The 19,682-nt window shown below is 41.0% G+C and overlaps 1 protein-coding gene across 1 annotated transcript in view; it reads right to left on the reverse strand.

Moving 5' to 3' along the window:
* ARHGEF28 (Rho guanine nucleotide exchange factor 28) overlaps positions 1–19,682 on the reverse strand; it is a 67,810-nt gene that overhangs the window by 24,358 nt on the left and 23,770 nt on the right. The window contains exons 10-25 of the mRNA XM_054398231.1: positions 19,054–19,186; positions 18,624–18,679; positions 17,283–17,334; positions 16,557–16,704; positions 16,333–16,454; positions 15,255–15,395; positions 14,008–14,258; positions 12,998–13,120; positions 12,491–12,608; positions 11,360–11,614; positions 10,565–10,641; positions 9,735–9,913; positions 9,004–9,101; positions 7,937–8,119; positions 4,091–4,216; positions 3,305–3,375 (exon numbers count right to left, since the gene is read on the reverse strand). Coding sequence (XP_054254206.1) covers positions 3,305–3,375; positions 4,091–4,216; positions 7,937–8,119; positions 9,004–9,101; positions 9,735–9,913; positions 10,565–10,641; positions 11,360–11,614; positions 12,491–12,608; positions 12,998–13,120; positions 14,008–14,258; positions 15,255–15,395; positions 16,333–16,454; positions 16,557–16,704; positions 17,283–17,334; positions 18,624–18,679; positions 19,054–19,186 — 2,133 coding nt within the window. The remainder of the gene's footprint in view (positions 1–3,304; positions 3,376–4,090; positions 4,217–7,936; positions 8,120–9,003; positions 9,102–9,734; positions 9,914–10,564; positions 10,642–11,359; positions 11,615–12,490; positions 12,609–12,997; positions 13,121–14,007; positions 14,259–15,254; positions 15,396–16,332; positions 16,455–16,556; positions 16,705–17,282; positions 17,335–18,623; positions 18,680–19,053; positions 19,187–19,682) is intronic.

The raw sequence follows: 19,682 nt of genomic DNA on the forward strand, positions 1-19,682 counted from the left end.
CATTTTTTTTCTAAGAGGCACAGAGAAGGATTTGGGGAATATTTGCTCTCTCTATGATTCTCGTAAGTTCTCTGCTGAGACTCGTTTTCCACCATAGAGAGCAAAACAGCTGCTCCATTTAGCTGTGATAACCGAAAATGAAAGAGGCCAGGCCCCCAAAACACTGCTCAACACAGACAAACCAGGGGGGACAGTGAGCACCAGCTGCAGCATTTTCTCTCTCACTCTCATTGTTCTCCTTAAGTATTTTCCTCCATTCATCCTCCAAATCTTCACCTCCTCCTCCGATTCTCACTGACCCACAAGCCGCACAACTGCTTGGCTCTTCTGTGAAAAGCAGAGCACTTTACATGCTTCCCTCTGCACACCACAAGGACTCAAAGAAGGGAACTCCACCTTCCCTCACCTTCCCTTTGCTGGACAGCCAAGACAAGTAGCAAACAAGGAGGAAAAGCAGGGCCAAAGGGGAGAGAGAAGAGAGGGAGGTGCTAGCAGGGTGAGGAAGAGTGAGTGTACAAAGAAGAGCTCACATGCTGAACCAATGGAGGCAGGGGGGAGATTTCCAGTTTTTGAAGCCCTTTCAAATTTAATAAAAGAAGTGTACAGGGGGATTGAAGACTTGGCTGGCTTTGGCATAGCCAAGGAGGAGCAAGAGCTAGCCAAAGCACCCATGGTCTCCTCACTGCAGCACCGCTTGAGCTTTGGGGGATAAGCCCAAAGCAGGTTTTGCCAAGCTAGTTGGGGTGTCAGCAGCATTGCAGCAGCACTGCTGCAGATTCAGCACAAGCTATGTTGGAAGCAACACATTCTGTTTTTACCCTGTGCTCCCTGTGACCTCCCTGCCATTCATCCCTAGCACCTCGGTTCAGATCAACAAGTAGTGGTGGAAATGAGAATGGTCAGATTCAGGGCAGACTGCGTGCACATTGCTCCAGACAACCCCCAGGAGATGTGCTTATGAGGCAGGGGAATGGGGGACAAGAAAGGTACCATCTCTTACAGCTGCCCACTTGGGACCTTATGCACTGCATAGGCAACACCGTTCCTTCTCATGGCTCAGTAAGCACCTAAACCCCAAGCTGGCGACTTCTGCTCCAGCTCTCCAGCTCTTGGTTTCCCAGGCCAGCTGTGCCTGAGCCAGTGTTACCACCTCACAACCCCAGGACTGCACACAGAGACTGAAGGCATATGGGAGAACATCTTCCTCACGTGAAAGCCTTTGTCTTGACTGTTTCGTTTGCTTGTGCTGCCACCTCCTGGTAAGTCTGACATTGTGAGGTGTGATACGTAACTTGCCCAAATAGGGCAGAGCAGAACAGCAGCTTAGAGTGGAAGAGTTTGCTGCAAGATCCCTCTTGTCCAGCTGCAGCTCAAAGCAAGGCTAGCTGTAAAGTTAAATGAGGTCACCCAACACCTTTTCCAGTCAAATCCGGGAAACCTCTAAGGATGTAGACCCCTCAAACACCTCTTGACAGTTCCTGCTCAATCACCTTTGTAGTGCCTTTTTTTATTTCCTTATATACAGTCAGAATTTCCTTTGTTGCAACTTGTAATCTTGGATGCTCATCCTTTTGCTGTGCACCACTACAAAAACCCTGGCTCTATCTTTATATATAACTCCCACAGCAATGTTTTCATGTGGAGCTACCTGAACTTCTAATGAGCTAGATCTGAGCCCCTCTATCCTAGCCCCTCACCTAGCTTCTGTGCTCCCTCACTCGGGACTTTTGTTTTCATCCTTATTTTTATACACACACACACACACTCTTCTTCCTACTCTTCCATCTGGTAAGTAAGACGACTTAGAGCTGAACATGAGGCAAGGTTATGGGTAGATGAGTGTATTACCAAGAGTCTTCCAGAAATAGCTACCAATAGCATCAGACCTGATGCAAACAGTATGCTAAGTATCTCCTTTTCTAATAACCTTTGCTTTCAGTTTCAAGTCCTGTATTTTCTATTCTTGTCTCCCCTTTTATATTCTTTTTATGGTCCTGCTTGTACAGCTAAGGACTCCGATGTTGTAACTGACTTTACTTCCATACAGTAATTCACACTGCTTTTATTCCAAAACTCTACTGGTACATGATTTGCCTTTCCTTATTTGCCCAGAAGTGACTTGTGATTCTGCTTTTTGTGTATGAGTTATAGGACTTTGAAAAATGGGCAGTTTCTCTTCTATCATGTAATTGCTCCATTTTGTTTTAATTCAAAATTCTGAAGCAAGCTGGTATAAGACAATCTATTCTGTGCTATGTGCTTGTTCTCAGGACAAACTTCTTCCACTACGTAAGTCTTCTTTGCATTACCTAAGATCTGCCTCACTGCAGCAGACTTGCATTATCCTGTGAACAGGAGAAGGAAGTAGAGGGAATACAATTGTCAGCTCCATAGAGATGCATGTATTGAATTATGACAGCAGAGAACCAGGCTCTCAAGTGGCCCATGCAAGTGGTACAAAACCACTATGGCTGTTATTACAACCCATTGATCTGCAAGCCTGGCAGAAAAGCTGTTCCCAATTTGAATTGTCCATGATTTAAAACAAAACAAAATAAAAAAATCATTATTGGTGTCAGTGACCTCTCTTCAATTGAATTGTCTGGATTTGGTTGAAATGTGCCTATCTCCTGCTTCGTGCTTTGGAACAATCTTGAGAGAGTTATGATGGTTTTAAGAGTGCCTTTTTAATTTTTCTTCACAAAGTTCAAGCAGAGAAAGTGAAAGAATGTAAATAAGTCACTATTGGGTGCAAGAAAGAAAATAACGATTATTCTAAACACTTCCATTGGAGAGAGAGAAATGTTTAGGAATTTCTACTCAAAACAAGGCTGGGGAGTTGGGCAGTCTGAGTCTCAGCTTGCTGGGCTTCTGTCTGCTGCTGCTTTTTTTCTGTCTGAAGATGACACACTGACCTTGACAAGCTAAGTCTAACAGCCTCTCTGCTTCTTGACTCTCTGCCTTCCGCCAGGGGAGTCCTTCTGGCTGGGGGGAGAGGTCCCTTGGGAAAGGCCCCTTGGGGGAAGCAAAGGGGGCTTGGTTGTGCTTTTCTGTTGATTGTACATATTTGTAAATGTTGTGAATAGTGTATATTTCTACTCATTCATTGCATTTCATCATAGATTGTAGATTTGCTTGTAAACACAGCTTTCATTTGCTTCCAGACTGAGCTAGCCTGGTTATTGTTGGTGTGGGACAGGGATTTCAGCTCTCACACTGTTACAATAGTCTATAAAATGTTGACAGCATTTACATTCCCAGTGCCCAGAGTGCGATGTGCAACAGGAAAAAGCAGTTACAATACCTTATCCTCTATACCAGCACCTGGCATTTCCTTCTCAACACTGAGATCAGATTCTTCTTTTATTTCTGCATCTAACAATGAATCCAAAATAAAATGCAAGAGAAACGTATCAAAACATAGTTTCATTAGAGAAACAAAAGGCACACTTTTTATCAGCTACTCACAGGATGCTGAAAATAGAGATGTATGTAGTTATATAATGGATTCTGGGCTGGGGAAAAACAAATTTGGAAGCCAGGATAGCACAGGCAGGATGATCCAGTTTTCCTGCCTTAAGAATTATTAGTGTTTCACGTACACAAATTTGGAGACAGGGATAGCCATATCATTAAAAATGCTCTGCAGAAATGCTTTTTGCAGGACTGTGAGGTAAGAAATATATGCTGCCTTTTACAGTTGAAATTATTGCAATGTCAATTCTGGTTTTCAGGCCTTTGAACAAAAATTGGCTGGCTTGGGAAAATGGCCTATATCGCAATAGAGATTTGCTGCAGAGCTGAGTAACAATGACATGAAAGTGTATGGAGATAAACAGATCTGACTCAATATTGCTGAATGCAGGCATGTGCTACAGAAAAGATTAAGTGGGTGCAAACCACCCATTTAGTTCAATGAAGTTCTACGACATTTTACACTGACTGAGCATTTGCCCAAAGACAACTTTTATTGCATTATTTTCCATTGATTCTGCCTCAGACTAAGAAACCTTTCAAAAAAAACCCCACACCAATCCAGTATCAATTATTTTAGCACTCTGAACATCTAAAATCATCAGATTTTACGTACCGTGAGGAAGAGATTCCAAGTTTTCATTGGTACTAAACCTGTGCTTTACACTTAATTCCTCAGTAGTTTCCTCTGGTGGTCTGTCTGCTTCACTCACTTGTGATGCAGCAACATGGAGACTCTCAACTGAGAGGAAAACATACATTATCACAGAGGCCCCTATAAAGCTCCTTACTGCATAAATCACTGACACAGAATCATAGAGTCATAAAATTGGCTTGGAAGGGACCTCGAGGATCATCTAGTTCCAACCCAACTGCCATGGGCAAGGACACCTCACACTACATCAGGCTGCTCAGAGCCACATCCAGCCTGGCCTTAAGAACCTCCAGGGATGGGGCATCTACCACATTCTTGGGCAACCTGTTCCAGTGTCTCACCACCAATCTAAATTGATCATAGACTGATTTAGTCCAGAGGTCATCTAGTCTAACACCCTACTCAAAGATAGTCAAACTAAATTGAGTTGCTATGAGCTTTGCACAGACAAGGCTGTAACATTGGCAAAGATGGAGACATCACAGCCTCTGGGCAACCTGTTCTGGTTTTTGAGCATCCTCACAGCATATAGTCTTTCCTTTCATTCAGTTAGAATTGCCCATGTTCCAGCTTGAGCCTATTGTGCCTATCACCACATGCCTCTGCAAAAAATCTGGCTTTTCTGTATCCCTCTCTTAGGCAGCTGAGGACAGCAATGAGATCCCACCAAGCTTTCTTCTCTCAAGGCTGAACAGACCAACTATCTCAGCATCTTCTCAGACATCCATGCTCCAGGCCCCTAGTCATCTTGGTGCCCCTTGATGGATTTGCTCCAGTTTGTCAATGTTTCTCTTGTCCATGGGAACCCAGCGGTGGTTATGGCAACTCTAGGTAGGACTGAGTGAGTAGAGGAAGGATCACCTCCCCCAGCCTGCTGGCAACTCTCCTAATTCACCAGCCTGGGTGGGAACTGGCTTTCTTTAGAGCTAGCACACTGGTGCCTTGGTCAACCTGCTGTTGAGTAGGAGTCCCAGGTCCATTTCTGCAAGGCTATTTTCTACCATTTCTACCAGGCAATGTCAAGCCTGCACCAACACATCCTACTCTACACAAGATGCAGGACTTTGCACTAGTCTTTGTCAAAGGTCTAGGGGGTCCCTCTTAACCTATTTGCCCCATCTCTAGAAGTTTCTCCAGCACATTGATCACTCTGCCTCATATGGTGACAGCCATGAATTTGCTATAAGTCTACTCAATCCCTTGGCTAACTTCATGAATAAATATGTTGAAAAGTATTAGTCTCAGGATCCGTTCCTAGGGGAATCCCCTAATAATATGCTACCAGCTGGACATTGCATCACTGACCACAACTTTTTTTGCCCAGAAGTCCAGCTAATTTTCCTCCCAGTTATGCAGTCAGCATTTCACCAGTTCAGCTGTAAGAATAATACAGCCAGTGCAGAGAGTGCTGAAGCCTTCAAAACACCCAAGGCAAACAATATGCACTGCTCTCCTCCCATCATAAAACCCATCAGGCTTGTCAGAGACAATTTGCCGTTGATGAATTCATGCTTGTTGTTTCCAGTCACCTTCTTGTTCTTCACAATCTTGGATATTGCTTCCAAGAGGATTTGCTCTATCACTGTCTCAGAGGCACTAGGTGAAGATGCTACTTTGTAGTTCCCTACATATTCCTTCTTGAATAAGGGTTATGCTGCCTTCTTTAAGTCATCAGGAATCTCCCCTATCTCTATGACCTTCAAAGATGATAAGAATCAGCCTCATATTTACATTGGCCATCTCCCTGAGCAGGATTTATCCCATCTCATCTCCTGGATTTGTGTATATACAATTTTCTAAAGCACACCCTAATTCTATCCTACTCTACTATGAGCAATGCTTTATCCCAGTAGATGCTGCTATTGGCTCAGGGACTACTATTTCTGTTCTGGAAATTGACCCACACAAATTGCCCACAGTGTAAGCAATTGTACATTCCTTAAAGTGTGCTGAAGAGTCCTGAAATCCAAGACATCATCAACACAAGCATGAGAGAAAGTGTGCAGAATAAGGTATGTATGTATAGGCTTCCATTTCAGCTAAAGTGACATTTACTACAGCATCACTGCTTATATTCCCTACCCAAGTTTTATCAATTTTATCCAAAAAATGCTCCCTGACATCATAATGTGATTACTAGCCCACAGCTCTCAATTTAGGCGATGCTAAAAATCTCATTGTCCTTCTCAGGATACATATAGCCATGATGGACATGGCTCAGTTTACCAGGACTCTTTTCAGCTGACTTTATAGAATCACAGAATTGTTTTGGTTGGAAAAGATCACCAAGTTCAACCACTGACCTAATACCACCATGGCCATTAAACCACGTCTCAATGTGCCACGCTCACACATGTCTTGAACACCTCCAGGGATGGTGACTCCAATCTCCCTGGATAACCTATTCCAATGTCTCATCACTTTTTCTGTAAAGAAATTTTTCCTAATACCCAAGCTAAACCTCCCCTACCCAAGCTAAACCTTCCCTGTGGCAACTTCAGGCCATTTCCTCTTATCCTATTACCTGACACTAGAGAGAAGAGACCCCCATATCACTGCAACCTCATTTCAGGGACTTGTAGAAATGAGGTCTCTCCTCACCCCCTCTTCTCCAGACTTAAACAACCCCAGCCCCCTCAGACATGCCTCATAAGAAGGGTTCTCTAGACCCTTCACCAGCTTTGTGGCCATTCTCTGGACATGCTCCAGAACCTCAATGTCCATCTCGTAGTTGAGGTGAAGCCTCACCAGTGCCAAATACAGAGGCACGATCACTTCCCTGCTCCTGCTGGACACACTGTTCCTGGTAAGGGCCAGGATGTTGTTTGCCTTCTTGGCCACCTGAGCGCACTGCTGGCTCATGTTCAGATGGCTGTCAACCAACAACCCCAGGCCCTTTTCTGACAGGCAACTTTCCAGCCACTTTGCCCCAAGCCTGCAGCATTGCATGGCGCTGTTGTGACCCAAGTGCAGGACCTGGCACCTGGCCTTGTTAAACCTCATACAACTGACTGCAGCCCATCAATCCAGCCTCTCCAGATCTCTTTGCAGAGCCTTCCTGCCCTCAAGCAGATCAGCACTTCAACCCCGTTTACTGTTATCTGCAAACTTACTGTGGATGCACTCAATTCCCTCATTCAGACCCTCAATAAAGATATTAAAGAGAACTGGTCCCAATGCTGAACCCTAGGCCTAAGTATTTAGCTGAACTTCAAACTAGGCAAGGTATTCACAAAAACTATTCCTTTCTTCCTTTGGAGGATAGCACTGTGGGAAGCATAAGGGCTGTCATCTCTCTACCAGTATATTAGGAAAAAAACAAACACAGCTTCTACAGAAATAGTGTCAGGTGTTTCTTGGCAGATCTGTCAGTATCATCTGCAGCTTCGTCTGCATGTATCTCTACATGATTGTGATCTGTGACCAAATTAATCAAGGTAGGTGAAGGTCAGGGACCAGATGCAATATGATACTGCATCCTTTGATATGTTTTATAGGGCTGTACTGCAAGGACAACAGATAACGAAACAACCCTCGGGGTGGAACCGAACACCATGTCCCTACTTGGTTACGTATGATGTCATGCACTAAATATCCATTATCTTACAATCTGGCAGGTATCACCTCGTGTATCTGACAAGTATGAACTTGAGAGACTTCTCTTCAATGCCCTTTGCCAAGTTTTGACACAGCCAGTTCTTGAGACTTGACAGAATCACAGTCCAAGGCAATATGGCTATACTTTGTTTCTTTTAATTATCTGCCCACATTAAGGGTCATCAGTCCACACTTCCAATGAAAACTCACCTTCCCTGAGTGCTGCTGCCAGCAACGAAGCAGCCTGTGGGGCTTCTCCAGAATCAGGTTTGATAAGAAGGTGAGGTTCGACATGAACATCCTGAAACCCACTCGCATCTCCCAGTTCTGCATAGATACGCAACTTCTCTTCCAAAAAACTACAGATCTGCTGGTCCTGGTTACTCAGTGATTCTGTCCATCAAAATTAAAGACTGTATTAACATTTTTTATCCTGCAGGGAGAGCATGTTAACCATTCACACTTCTAATCTTCTTGCCACATAGGCACTGTTTACTCAAGATAGGCCTTTTTGAAGTGGCCAGGAGTAAATTCATCCTTATAGTCTGTCTTAATGAAAACTGGCACGGAACCCAGCAAAGGGCCAAGGCAGTGCTCTACCCTAATTACATGGTCATGACTGCTCTGGGACCCGCAGCACTCACAAGGACCAACACACTTTGCTCAGGCAGACAGAATATGCACTGATTCAGTGCCCTAAAGTGAAAAAAAACTAAAATTTAAAAAAAAAAAAATCAAGCATCTACCCTCAGTAGAGGATGCCCTTCCCTGTGGCTCTCTACAGGAAGGACATTGCTGGAATTTCTCTCTTCACACTACAAAGATGTGCAGCTTAGGTGCAGGGAAACAAAGGAAGGAGAAATTATGCCTATCAGGTACATTTTTAGATAAAAATAGTATCATCAAAGGATGAAATGCCATAAACAAGCAGAAAGCACACAATTACTGAAGATAGGAGGTATTTCCACAATTTTTAAACTACATGGCCCTGAGGCTAATCTGGAATTTCAGTGTCTATTTTGAAAGCACGCATTTTTGGGTTTGAATTTTTACCCATGGCAACACTGCAAAAATATAGTCTTGGCGGGGGGGGGGGGGGGGGGAGGGGAATGGTTCTCTTCAATAAATTCACATTCTACCATCAGACTACCCCAGCCTTCTTTGCTGTGGTTCTGCCTATTGAGCCACTCTGAACCCAAAAGTCAGTATTGATGCATGATTCATTCATCTTGAACTTTCAGGAAGCAGTTCTCAGAACAGCAGGAAAGGTACCACACCTTGACATTTCTGAATTCTGGATGCCTTGGCCTCAGCAATACGTCTGTCCTCATCAGATTCACTCATTCTTCCTTCTTCTTCCTCTTCCTCTGGGCAACTTCAAAGATGAAAGACAAATAAAGGTGGATAAAGCAAAATATGCATATCAAACATTCATCTTCAGTACAGTCTTGCATTCATAATAAACAGAACACAACATCAGCACCCATGTTTGCTATAATCCAGAAGCACACCATTTGTCTGCTTCTTCAAAGAGGAGTAACTGGGCATAAACCAGAAAGAAGGACTCCTTTCAACTCTAGTAAGGCTGTACTGTGCAGCTGGCCCTCACATAGCTTTGCTGTGCTAAGCACAACCTTGGGCCTCATGATGAGCCATGAATCCCTGCCATTCTTAAAAAGTTGACACCAAGACAACAGGCATAATAATCTCTGCAGGATTCTGGATATCCAGTCCAAAGGCAAAAAGAAGGGAATCTTGCAATGGCTGTTAAGGACAGGGAATGGAGAGCAGGAATGGTCTGCTGATTCAGTGGGAAATGAAAAGAAACATAGGGAGTATGGCAGAAGTGATGGTCAGACTTTGGGGTCTGCCAGTCAGAGGAAAATCCAACCTCACAAGATGGATCAAGCGTAAAGCAGAACAGAGAGCAAGCTGCTATGAACATCCAACTGACCTCCCCATTTGTTTTGGGCTGCCAGAAATGAAAACCAAAAACCTTCCCCTCTACCTTTCCACTGCATCTTGAATATGTCTCATCCAGCTGTTACGTTCCTCTTTAGAGCTGGTATGAACCTCATACATCTCAGGCCCTGCAGATGAAGCGCTAATCAGAAACATCCCCCTTTCTTCATTGGCTACTTCTCTTACTATCAGCCTCTGAAGGGAGATAATGGAAGGCTTCTGGTCCTAGGGAAAGAGTCACAACACACAAAAATAATAGATGACTCTTACAAACATCACACTTTTAAAAGAGTATGACTTCCTAACCAATTTGGCTCATTTTAGTTGTGGTATAATCAGACTGTGTATGGGCTCACCAGGTCTGAGTGGCTGCAAATTTTGAGCATTCAAACATTTTTAAAAAATATCTTTTAAAATACGTTATATTATTGATGAACAATTAAAGCACTGAGGATGAGCTAAAAAGTAAATCCCAGAGGCACAGTATTCATATAATGCTTGTATTTCTATTGTTTGGGAACTTTCCATGACCTTTCATTCATCTTACATGTATTTACTACAACATTTGCAGTTAAAATTATTCTGTATTTTTTGCTTTACAGAACCAAAAGCTACAATTTACTTTAGGTAACTGAAAGAGGCTGTTCTCCTTCCAATCTTCATGAGAGAAGGCATGACATTAGAAATATAATTCTGTTATTTTCATCCTCTTCATTAAAAAATATATAATTTTTACAATCTTAGTTTTGTATATACTGGCATACAGCACCAGGACTTTAGGAAAACAAACAAAACAAAAAGAAAATTACCTAGTTTTCACAAAATCTACAAATAAAAGTGCAATGTGTATATTCATACATTTGAGAATATACTTACAACAGCTGCAAAGATGTATTTTTGATCCTTTTCTTGTAAGAAGAGCAGTACATCAGTTAGAAGCAGAGCTAAAGTGTCTTAAAATGAGAAAATTAAAATGATGGGTTTTAATTGAAGTTATTACAACTATAGTTGTTCCTCTTTAAAAAGGCAGAAGCCCTGATTAATAACTATCCCACAGAATACTACAGTAAACCAAACAGGAAATTTCTGGATTATCCTATGGTCTGCATGAAGTAACTGACACCATCACTTTCTACTGCACGGGAAAGAACACGTTTTGCTGTCTACCCTCATGCAGCACTATGCTGTAGTGCTGGCTGTGGGAAAGAAGTCCCATGTCAGTACAGCTTCCCAAGGCCACTCACAGGCAACCTGGGAAAGACCATCCCACATAAATTTTGGTTTGTCTGTGCTGTAACATATACTCACAGCACAGTATTGCACTGATACAAGTATTTCTGGAATACCAATGAATAGAATAAAGTTGTACAGGAAATGTGACTAAGTTCATAAAAAAAAAACAGCCTCTGCATGTGATTACCACAGTCAAATCCTGCACTTGCAAGTGAAAAATAAGGCCCCAGCCAAATGTGACTTCAGATTTTCTTTTCCACAAACACGACAGTTTCTTGAACTACTCTTCTAGCAATTAATGGCATATTCTTCATGCTATTACCTCAGAAGTCTGTTTGCAATACAGCACAATAAAGTATTTCAATTCTTAAACCGAAAAATCGTTGTATGTTATTTGCAAGTAAAGAGTTAAAGGACTTTACTGATCAGGAGGAGTACCTTTGAAACGACCAGTTGCTGTCTTCCAGTATACTAAACCTTCATGAAGAAGTATCCTTTCTTTCCTCATCAAGTCTTGCTTCCTAAAAATATGGCCATTTTTCATCTTTGTAAACGTTTTGTTTTCAGTTCTACTAAGAATTTCCAACAGCTTTTGCTTTTTTTCATATTCATTCACTGTCAAATCTACTGCTGCAATCATGTCCTTAATTAGATGAAGGGCTTTGCACAGGTCTGTATGTTCTTCTGTTCCTTCTGTATGAAACAAACAAATAAAGACCATGATAGCAGTCAGAATACTCAGAAGAGACAAGATCTCATTCCTTATTTTCTGGCAACAACCAACATGACACAAAGTTTAAACTGAGAAATAAGTCATTTTAAATCAAACCTGGCAATTAATTTTACTAGAAATATTAGAGGCATATACCTTTAGAAGATAACATGCACCTCAGCTACATTCATTAGTTAAAACAACACGTTTTATAGTTTCTGAAATATTTACAAATTGATAGCATTTAAAAAAAAATACATACAGTATGCTACTCCTCTGGATAAGGTTAAAAAAAAGAAAAACAAAAAAACAAACCCTTGAAACAGGATCGTAAACACAAAGAGTTTGCATGGGGATATGCAATCTTCTGCAGTGTTCATTTATAACCATTTGGGGGGCAATATCTGTAAGTTACTAGTGTTTCTACAGCACTCTACAAAATCCCAGATGTCATTCAAACTTTATGTGAAAAACTGGAGAGTAATTGCTGAAATGCTCACTTAGACCTACGTGCAAAAGACTTCTTCAGAATTCATTTCAAAAGAAGGGGCAGATTCACTTGAACTAGTTAACATCCTCTAGACAAGATGTTTTCCTAAAGTAAGTATGACTTTCTGGACTTCTATGGCTTACCTGGCTGGAATACTGGAAATCTTCACAGCCCAACCTTGACAAAGACTACATACACCAGACACCCTGTTTAGGTGACATATTCCTGAACAGTAGATAATTACATTGTCCTGGTTGTCTACAGAGCAGTGAATTTCATCTTTCCTTACTTTGCAGCAGTGCATATTCCTTAAGTTAGAAGTGCACTAGGATTCCAGACAGGGAGCAACACTTTAGCTTTTGTTCACCTTTTGAGTACTGTAATATCCTTTCAACCAGAACCGGGTATTTGGTGATTCGCTGGGTGACGAGCAAAATGCACTCAGGGATTCCTCGGCGTCGTGCCAACAGGTTACTACTTCTCAGCTGCACAGATACAAATATGTACCTTAAGTAATAAATGTGTATTAATCACCAAATTACTAATAAGAAATATGAACTAAATGCATTAGACTAAGCTAAAACAAAATGCTGAGACATCTGAACCATCCCCAAGGAACAGCTGCTGCCATGAGGGGTGAGGTGTACTATAGCAGGAACGTGTGTAATTCACACTGGATGACAAAGCTTTCTAAAATTTAAAAGAAAAACATAATTTTTCAGGTCACTTGTTAAGGATGACAAAATTCTGCCATTTTTATTGGCTATTTAAAGTGAGTTACTGAGTAGCATTTCAACCCTAAACCTGAGTAAACGCTGAGTATATTTTTCCTGAGCACTTTGTCAATAGTGATCACATTTCCATGTAAACTTACTTTAATAAAATTCTGGAACTTTTTGTTTTGTTGCAACTCTTTGAAGAGATTAACTGCTTCTTTCTGATGACTGCAAAACTCTCCATATATTTTCTTCATTTTAGTTGCATTTTCCTCTGAAAACTGAAAACATTGACAAGTGAATTGTGCTCAAAACGTTGAACCTTAAGGAAAGTATGTATCTTTAATTAAGGTATTTTGTACAGACATAGAACTTCTAAACTACTTGTTTCTCAATTTCTCTGAAGAATTTCACTAGCAGAGCCTATCACTATAGAATGCAAATAGCCTAGCTGTTTTTAGGAGCAAGAAGAGAAATACAGGCAGGAGAAAGCACAAGTGACTTCCACTACAATCTTGCCAGTAAGAAAAAGCTAGTGCAATTATTACAACAGTGTTTCCTTCACCTCTTTGCAAACACAATTCCTTTGAGGCTTATTTGCATTTGTCCAATCTCTGTACATCTTCTAGACAAAATAACAGTTCTGCTTCTTCATTCCGGTAGAGTAAAAAGTGACTGAAGGTGGAAAACCACACTTTCTTGTTTGCAAGGAACAGAAGTGTGGCCTAAAAGCAGTCAGCTTTTCTATTGCCTCTACAAATGCACTCTGACCACGTCTTCTCTAGCAAGCTGCCACTTGAGAGGCACAGTGCCAGATCACTACAAGAATGAACAGATAATCTCTCTTCTGTCATCATTCAATTCTTCACACTTCTGCTCAGCTGTTACAAAGTTAATCCATTGCTTCCACTTTTTGAGTTTGGAGTAGAACAGCCTTCTACTCCGAACAGGAACAAGTCCATCATTTTTACCATGCAGGTAGAAGTTCATCACAGCTACTTGTCAGTAATTATTTTCTCTCATTGCTATTTCACCCTGCAATAATCTGGAGAGGACAGTTTTTTATAAGGCAACCGCAGCCCTCTGACCATAATGTCTTTAAAGTCAATAAATTGTTTAATTTGGGAACCTCGAGTACATGAAGCATTAACAGAGTTGATGCCTCTACCTGCTGCACAAGAATGTCTCCAATTCTGCTGATGATAAAATTGCGTTCACTCCCTGCCTCACACGACTCCTGTCGTCTCTCCTTCATTCTGCAAAAGAACTGCTTGTGCATCTCCAGTAGCTCATCTAAGCAGGGGAATATTCTGTCCACTGTGCTATGGTCCAATTGCAGTTCTTCTTTCATTCCTTTCCTGAATATTTCAGACATAATGAATAGGGTGTGGATGTGGTGCACTTCTGTTTGCATCAGCTCTGCGGTACAAAAGAAAAGAGCATAGTACAGTAATCACTTGAATGTTTTCCATACCTTCCAGGATAGATTTTAGCAGCATTCAAATATACAATCATAATCAATATTTTTGTGTGAGCTTCAAATCTAATAGATTATATCAGTAGAAACAATTTATTTGGCTGTGACACAGTTCTCTCAGCTGTACTCAACTGAACAAGCTGGAATTGCAACTGCTTGACCCACTGCTTGACTGGATGAGGTCCCTTCCAACCCCAACTGTTGCATAAACAGAGCAGATGTGTCTGTCTGGTAATCACCACTCTCTATGTCCTTAGCTTGGTCTCTAGGATACACTGTAATTTCTGACAAAAATGTTCTTTGAACCTTTTCAGTATTTCAAATTTGTGATAGTTTTAGGCTATGCCTTTAAAATTAGTTTTTCACAGATCTTGAACAGAAAGTAGTAAAATGCAAATAAATCACTATTGGGTGTAAAAAGGAAAATAATGATAGTTCTGAATAATCCGATTGGAGAAATAAGGAACTTAAACTAGTTGTACCACAACAATCTCTCTTCTTGCTTCCTCAGGCTGGGAGATGCTAACCTTGTGCTTCTGCTGGCTTCTGCTTGACTTTGGCTGCATTGTTTTGGCTAAATCTAACAAAAATATCTCTCTGCTCCTTTCTCTTGTCCCTTTTGCATACAGGGGAGTTAGAAGGGGGCAGAGAAGTAGGTCCTTGACCAGGGTGGGTCCCTTGTGCTGTTTATTGATTGTAAATACCTGTAAATATTGTACATTTGTACATATTCATTGCATTTCATTGTAGTTTTGATTGTAAATACAGCTTTCATTTGCTTCCAACTGAGCTGGTCTGGCAAATTTAATGTTGGGGGGAATTTTTCAACCCACCACAAAATTGAAGCATTCGTTCTTCTGGATATAAAACATGTAGGTCACCTCTCTATTTTCTATGCCAAATTTATTTAAACCTACACAAAGTTTTGAAATACTGACCAAAAATGACATCCTGCCTCTTGATGACATCCTTTGCTTGCTTGCTACAGAATACTGGATCCACAACAAGACTCCAAGACTCTGCCTCGAATTCTTGTGCATCTGAGCGGAGATCGGTCCACTGAGACAAATCCTCATCATCTATGACAAAATGTGTATCTCATTGACACCAGGTATGCAAACAGTAAAAGTCCCTTTGCACATACAGATCTATTCATATAATAAGGGGAACACATCACAGGGATCACCTTTAGACAAGGCTTCTGCAAACACTGGCAGTGGCTTTACAATAGAGAAGCTTGGCAGATGTCAATATCATTACTCAAGCGTTGAAATGCAAATGTGACAGCAGGCAGGATAAAAATCCCACCCTTCTTTGCTCAGACTAGAATCATTGTTTAGGTTTGAAAAAACCCTTTCAGACCATTGAGTCCAACCTCTAAACAGTGTCACTTAGCACCACATCTAAACAATTTCCTTTTTATACTTCTCTTCTTGAAGAAATGTTTTAAAATCAAACATTTTTGAAGACGACAGTGAGAGACATCTGCACCATCCTTCATGAATGAGTGCTCTTAAACTCTAAAATTCAGTCTCACACTGAGATACAGAAAAAAAAATATTTCTATTCACTTCACAAGGATATGCAGCCCTTTTTAGGAGGACAGTTCATCAGTGGACAAGAAGATTTTGAGGCTGCTAAGGGAATACCAGTGAAGTGGTATTATAGTTTGCAATGTACATTGTCAATGAAGATGATGAGATGACTGCAGAAGACAAGCACGTTGCTCTTCTGGTTCTGCAAGGATGCTAAATACATTTATTTCCATTATTTTAAAACGGTAACACTAGAAAAATATTCTAAAAGTTATCAAAGAGTTAGCTATAAGAAATAAAGAAAAAAGTATTTTAGGACTGCATGATGGTATCATTTTGGTAAGGGACACAATTTAACTATAAAAAAGAGATACTCTTCTTGTAGCAGATTAAGTGGCTTCCTGTATCAAGTAAGGAATTTTTCCATTTTACACTTCCCAGTATGGGTTATAAAATAAAACAGCTGTGCAATGCTTCTCACCTTCCATCATAAAAGAATCCATTGAAGAAAAGGTTCCTAATGCTTGTAACATCTCTTCAGACTGTGACTTGGACCTCCAAGTGCTAGTCTCAGAGTCTTGTTCAGAAAATGGCATGGATCTTCTGCAGCAAAAAAATAAAATCCCACATTTATTTAGTGGTTTTTATTTTCCTAGAAATGCTGAATGACTTACTGAGCATAGCCTGCTGGCAACTTCCCTCTACCTTTCAAAACTGGCACTGGGGACACTTTTGGACAAGAAGTGGGATTGTTGCAAGGCTTCCCTCCTTCCAGCAGACAGTCCAATAGGCACAGAGGAAGAAAGATGCCCTGAAGAGAGCATCATCTGTGAAATGTCTCCAGGCAGGGAATCTGTGAGGCAAAACACAACATTCCAATAATCAACATAAAGCATACCATCAACAATACACTTATACTGAGAAATGCTACCTGGTTTTCATATTGACTTATACTGGGCACTAACAGTATATGCCATGGTCCAAGACCATTAATGCTCTCCCATAGAATATAAAGATAAGGCTACAGACAACACGGAATCAGTCTGGGACAGATATTACTGAAAAGAAAACAATCTCAAACCATACATGCTCTAACATTGCGACCTAAACACAGAAGACACAAACATTTGTGCATGCAATAAATGACATACTCAAAAGGACAAGACAGAATGAACTACTTTTGATTTTCATTCTCACTGAAAACAAAGCTTAGTAAAACTTCCACTCATTTTAATAGAAGACAAATTAAATTTAGCAGTAATTTCTTTTAAAATCCTGTTTTATTAGACATGCACTTTCTTTACTATCTTAAAGACATTGAAAGTAAAAAAAATGTAAATACACAAATCATGCAGGAAAACACATTACCAGTGCTGCTGTTTTTAACCGAGGCTTAACCTGGAAGTGCTAGGTTTACACTTCCTAACTTACTTGTTACACCAGCTTGGGGTTTGTTCTTACTGTGGTACTTCTCCTGGGACTTCTTAAAAAAAAAGAAGAATTGTATGAAATTGCAATGAAATCATAGCTAGTAATACAGTGAACAGTCAAGTCAGCAATGCACATCCATATATTATCTCATACAAAGGGTTCAAGAAAGTGGTCCTACTTTATGGTCCACATTTCTACCAATAAATACTAAATCCAAATCCGTTACTAGCACATAACAATATTCAAAGCAGAATGGTATCATCTATACTACAGTACTACTGCAAAGCCTGTAGTGAAAGTCTGCTGTGCCTAGGCATCTATTTCATGAGAGGTGGGCCAGTGAACACTTTTTGCACCTCAGCCCTGTTGAGATGAGTCGGGGGGGGGGGGGGGGAGGGGGAGGAGGGCTGTTGTCTCCTCTTGACAAACAACCCACCAGCCCCATTAATTAAAAGTGCTACTTCAGCTGTCCCAGCGCCCTGAATTGGCCCAGAAACTTCTGCAAGTTTATGATGTGACAGTAATAACCAAAATAAATACAAGCATCACTTTAAGCCTTGTTTATGCTGAATATCTGTGTGAAAACATGTTCTGCCTGCAAGCCAACATCATACAAAGCCCAGTTCTACCAGAAAGATACACTCCACTAATTTGAAAAAATTACTTGTGGCAAACTTCTCTGCAAGCAGAAGCCTTACACTGCTGGTTTTGGACATTAGGTCTTTGTCATGATAACCTCATGTACATAACCCCACTTAAAACAACACAGAAATCATCTGCTCTAGTGCTGATTTTGCCCTGTCCACAGCACCAGCTGAAAACAGGGAGTGACTGCCTAGGTAGGCTGCAGAGTTTCCTCCTCCAGAGATTTTCCAGCACAGGTCAAGCAAACATCTGCCCAAGTCAATACCTAAAAGTTAGCCTGCCTCTGCATGAGGACATGGACTAGGTCACCTTCCAAAGTCCATTCCCTGTCTGCTTTCTATTATTTCAAACATGAAATTTTCCCTTCTACAGCAGGGGCTATCTATGTTTTTGAGAAGCCTTTCTTTTTAATTCCTTTTGCATCCCTCCAGACACACCATTTCACAATTTGATCTTGCAACCCTTCAAAACCAGAAATATCTCTTTGAACTCACTTTTGACCCTCTTCTGAAGAGTGCTGTTCAAGCACAGTGCTTGCTCTGTTGCTCACATTCGACATTTTAACACCCTTGCAGCCCTATGCATACAGACACTTGGTCTGGGCAGGCTTTATGTACTTCCTTTTCTCTTTCATGTTTCCAGACCCCTTGGAAAGCAGACACCTTCTAGTAAGAACAGTGCAGTATAGGAAATTACCTTGGTGCAAATAGGAGCACACTCCTTGCAGCTCTTATGCACAATCATATTGCAATCTGAAAGAGAAAACACATTTCAAAGCCTGGTACTGAACAGGGTCCTCAGTCTGCAGAAAATCATACTCTGAGACCTCACTATTTTATCTTCTCCTTACTAAAGTGGCCCTGAGGAAGATTTGATGTTACAGCTCCTGGCTTAGAAGCAGCTTTTGCCTAATGCACTGCAGCTAGAAGATGACCATGGTCCTTCTGAAGTTGCCACCTTCCATCCTTCATCCCTGTCCCTTGCCAACCTTGGCTCATTACACAAATTGGACATAAATCCAAATCTAGGCAAAGTTTCTTTTTGAAACAAAACAGTGAACCAGGCTTTCAAAGCAGGATTCAGAGCACTTTCTAAGTCTGCATGCAAAAAGCCAGCACCTACTTACTAGAGCACTGCAGTGACTCTTTTCCTAGGAGGGCCTTTTCACAGGCCATACATGGAGTAACTCCTGAGAAGGTTCCGTTTACAAAATTGTGCCTGTTCAGTTTCTCTTTATCTTTGGTATCTTTATTTCTTGTCTTCATCCCCAATCGTAGAGGCAGAAAAAAAGGGGGCGGGAGGGGGGAAGAAAAATAACATTATAAAAGAAGGAAGAGTGATACAATCATAAAAACACTATAACATCCCCTTTTAAGGGCAAATTATTCTAAAACATTTGCTCCCTGACCTGAAGAACTTTTGGCAGTATACTAAATTATTACATCCAGAATTGTTGAAGTTCTAAAATGATACAGGTATTGCTTTCACTGTCAGGTAAACCAGCAAGCATTATCAAGGAAAACTGGAAGAAACACATTATAAAGCTGCAAAAAGGAAGTGTTACTGACTCGTTGCATGCATAAATATAAATGCACATATCTCCCTGAGGCACACATGCATGCCCATGCCTCTGCAGCTAGAGCCGCAGTTATATCAATTAGCCAATTTGTTCTTAGCAGACATTAGAAATAATTAATATTTTTCATGAATGTTAACAAATTTAATAAATTCTGTTTATCTTTACAGTACTCCCAT

The sequence above is a fragment of the Indicator indicator genome, chromosome Z (assembly GCF_027791375.1).
Source record: "Indicator indicator isolate 239-I01 chromosome Z, UM_Iind_1.1, whole genome shotgun sequence".
NCBI classification, from domain to species: Eukaryota; Metazoa; Chordata; class Aves; order Piciformes; family Indicatoridae; genus Indicator; species Indicator indicator.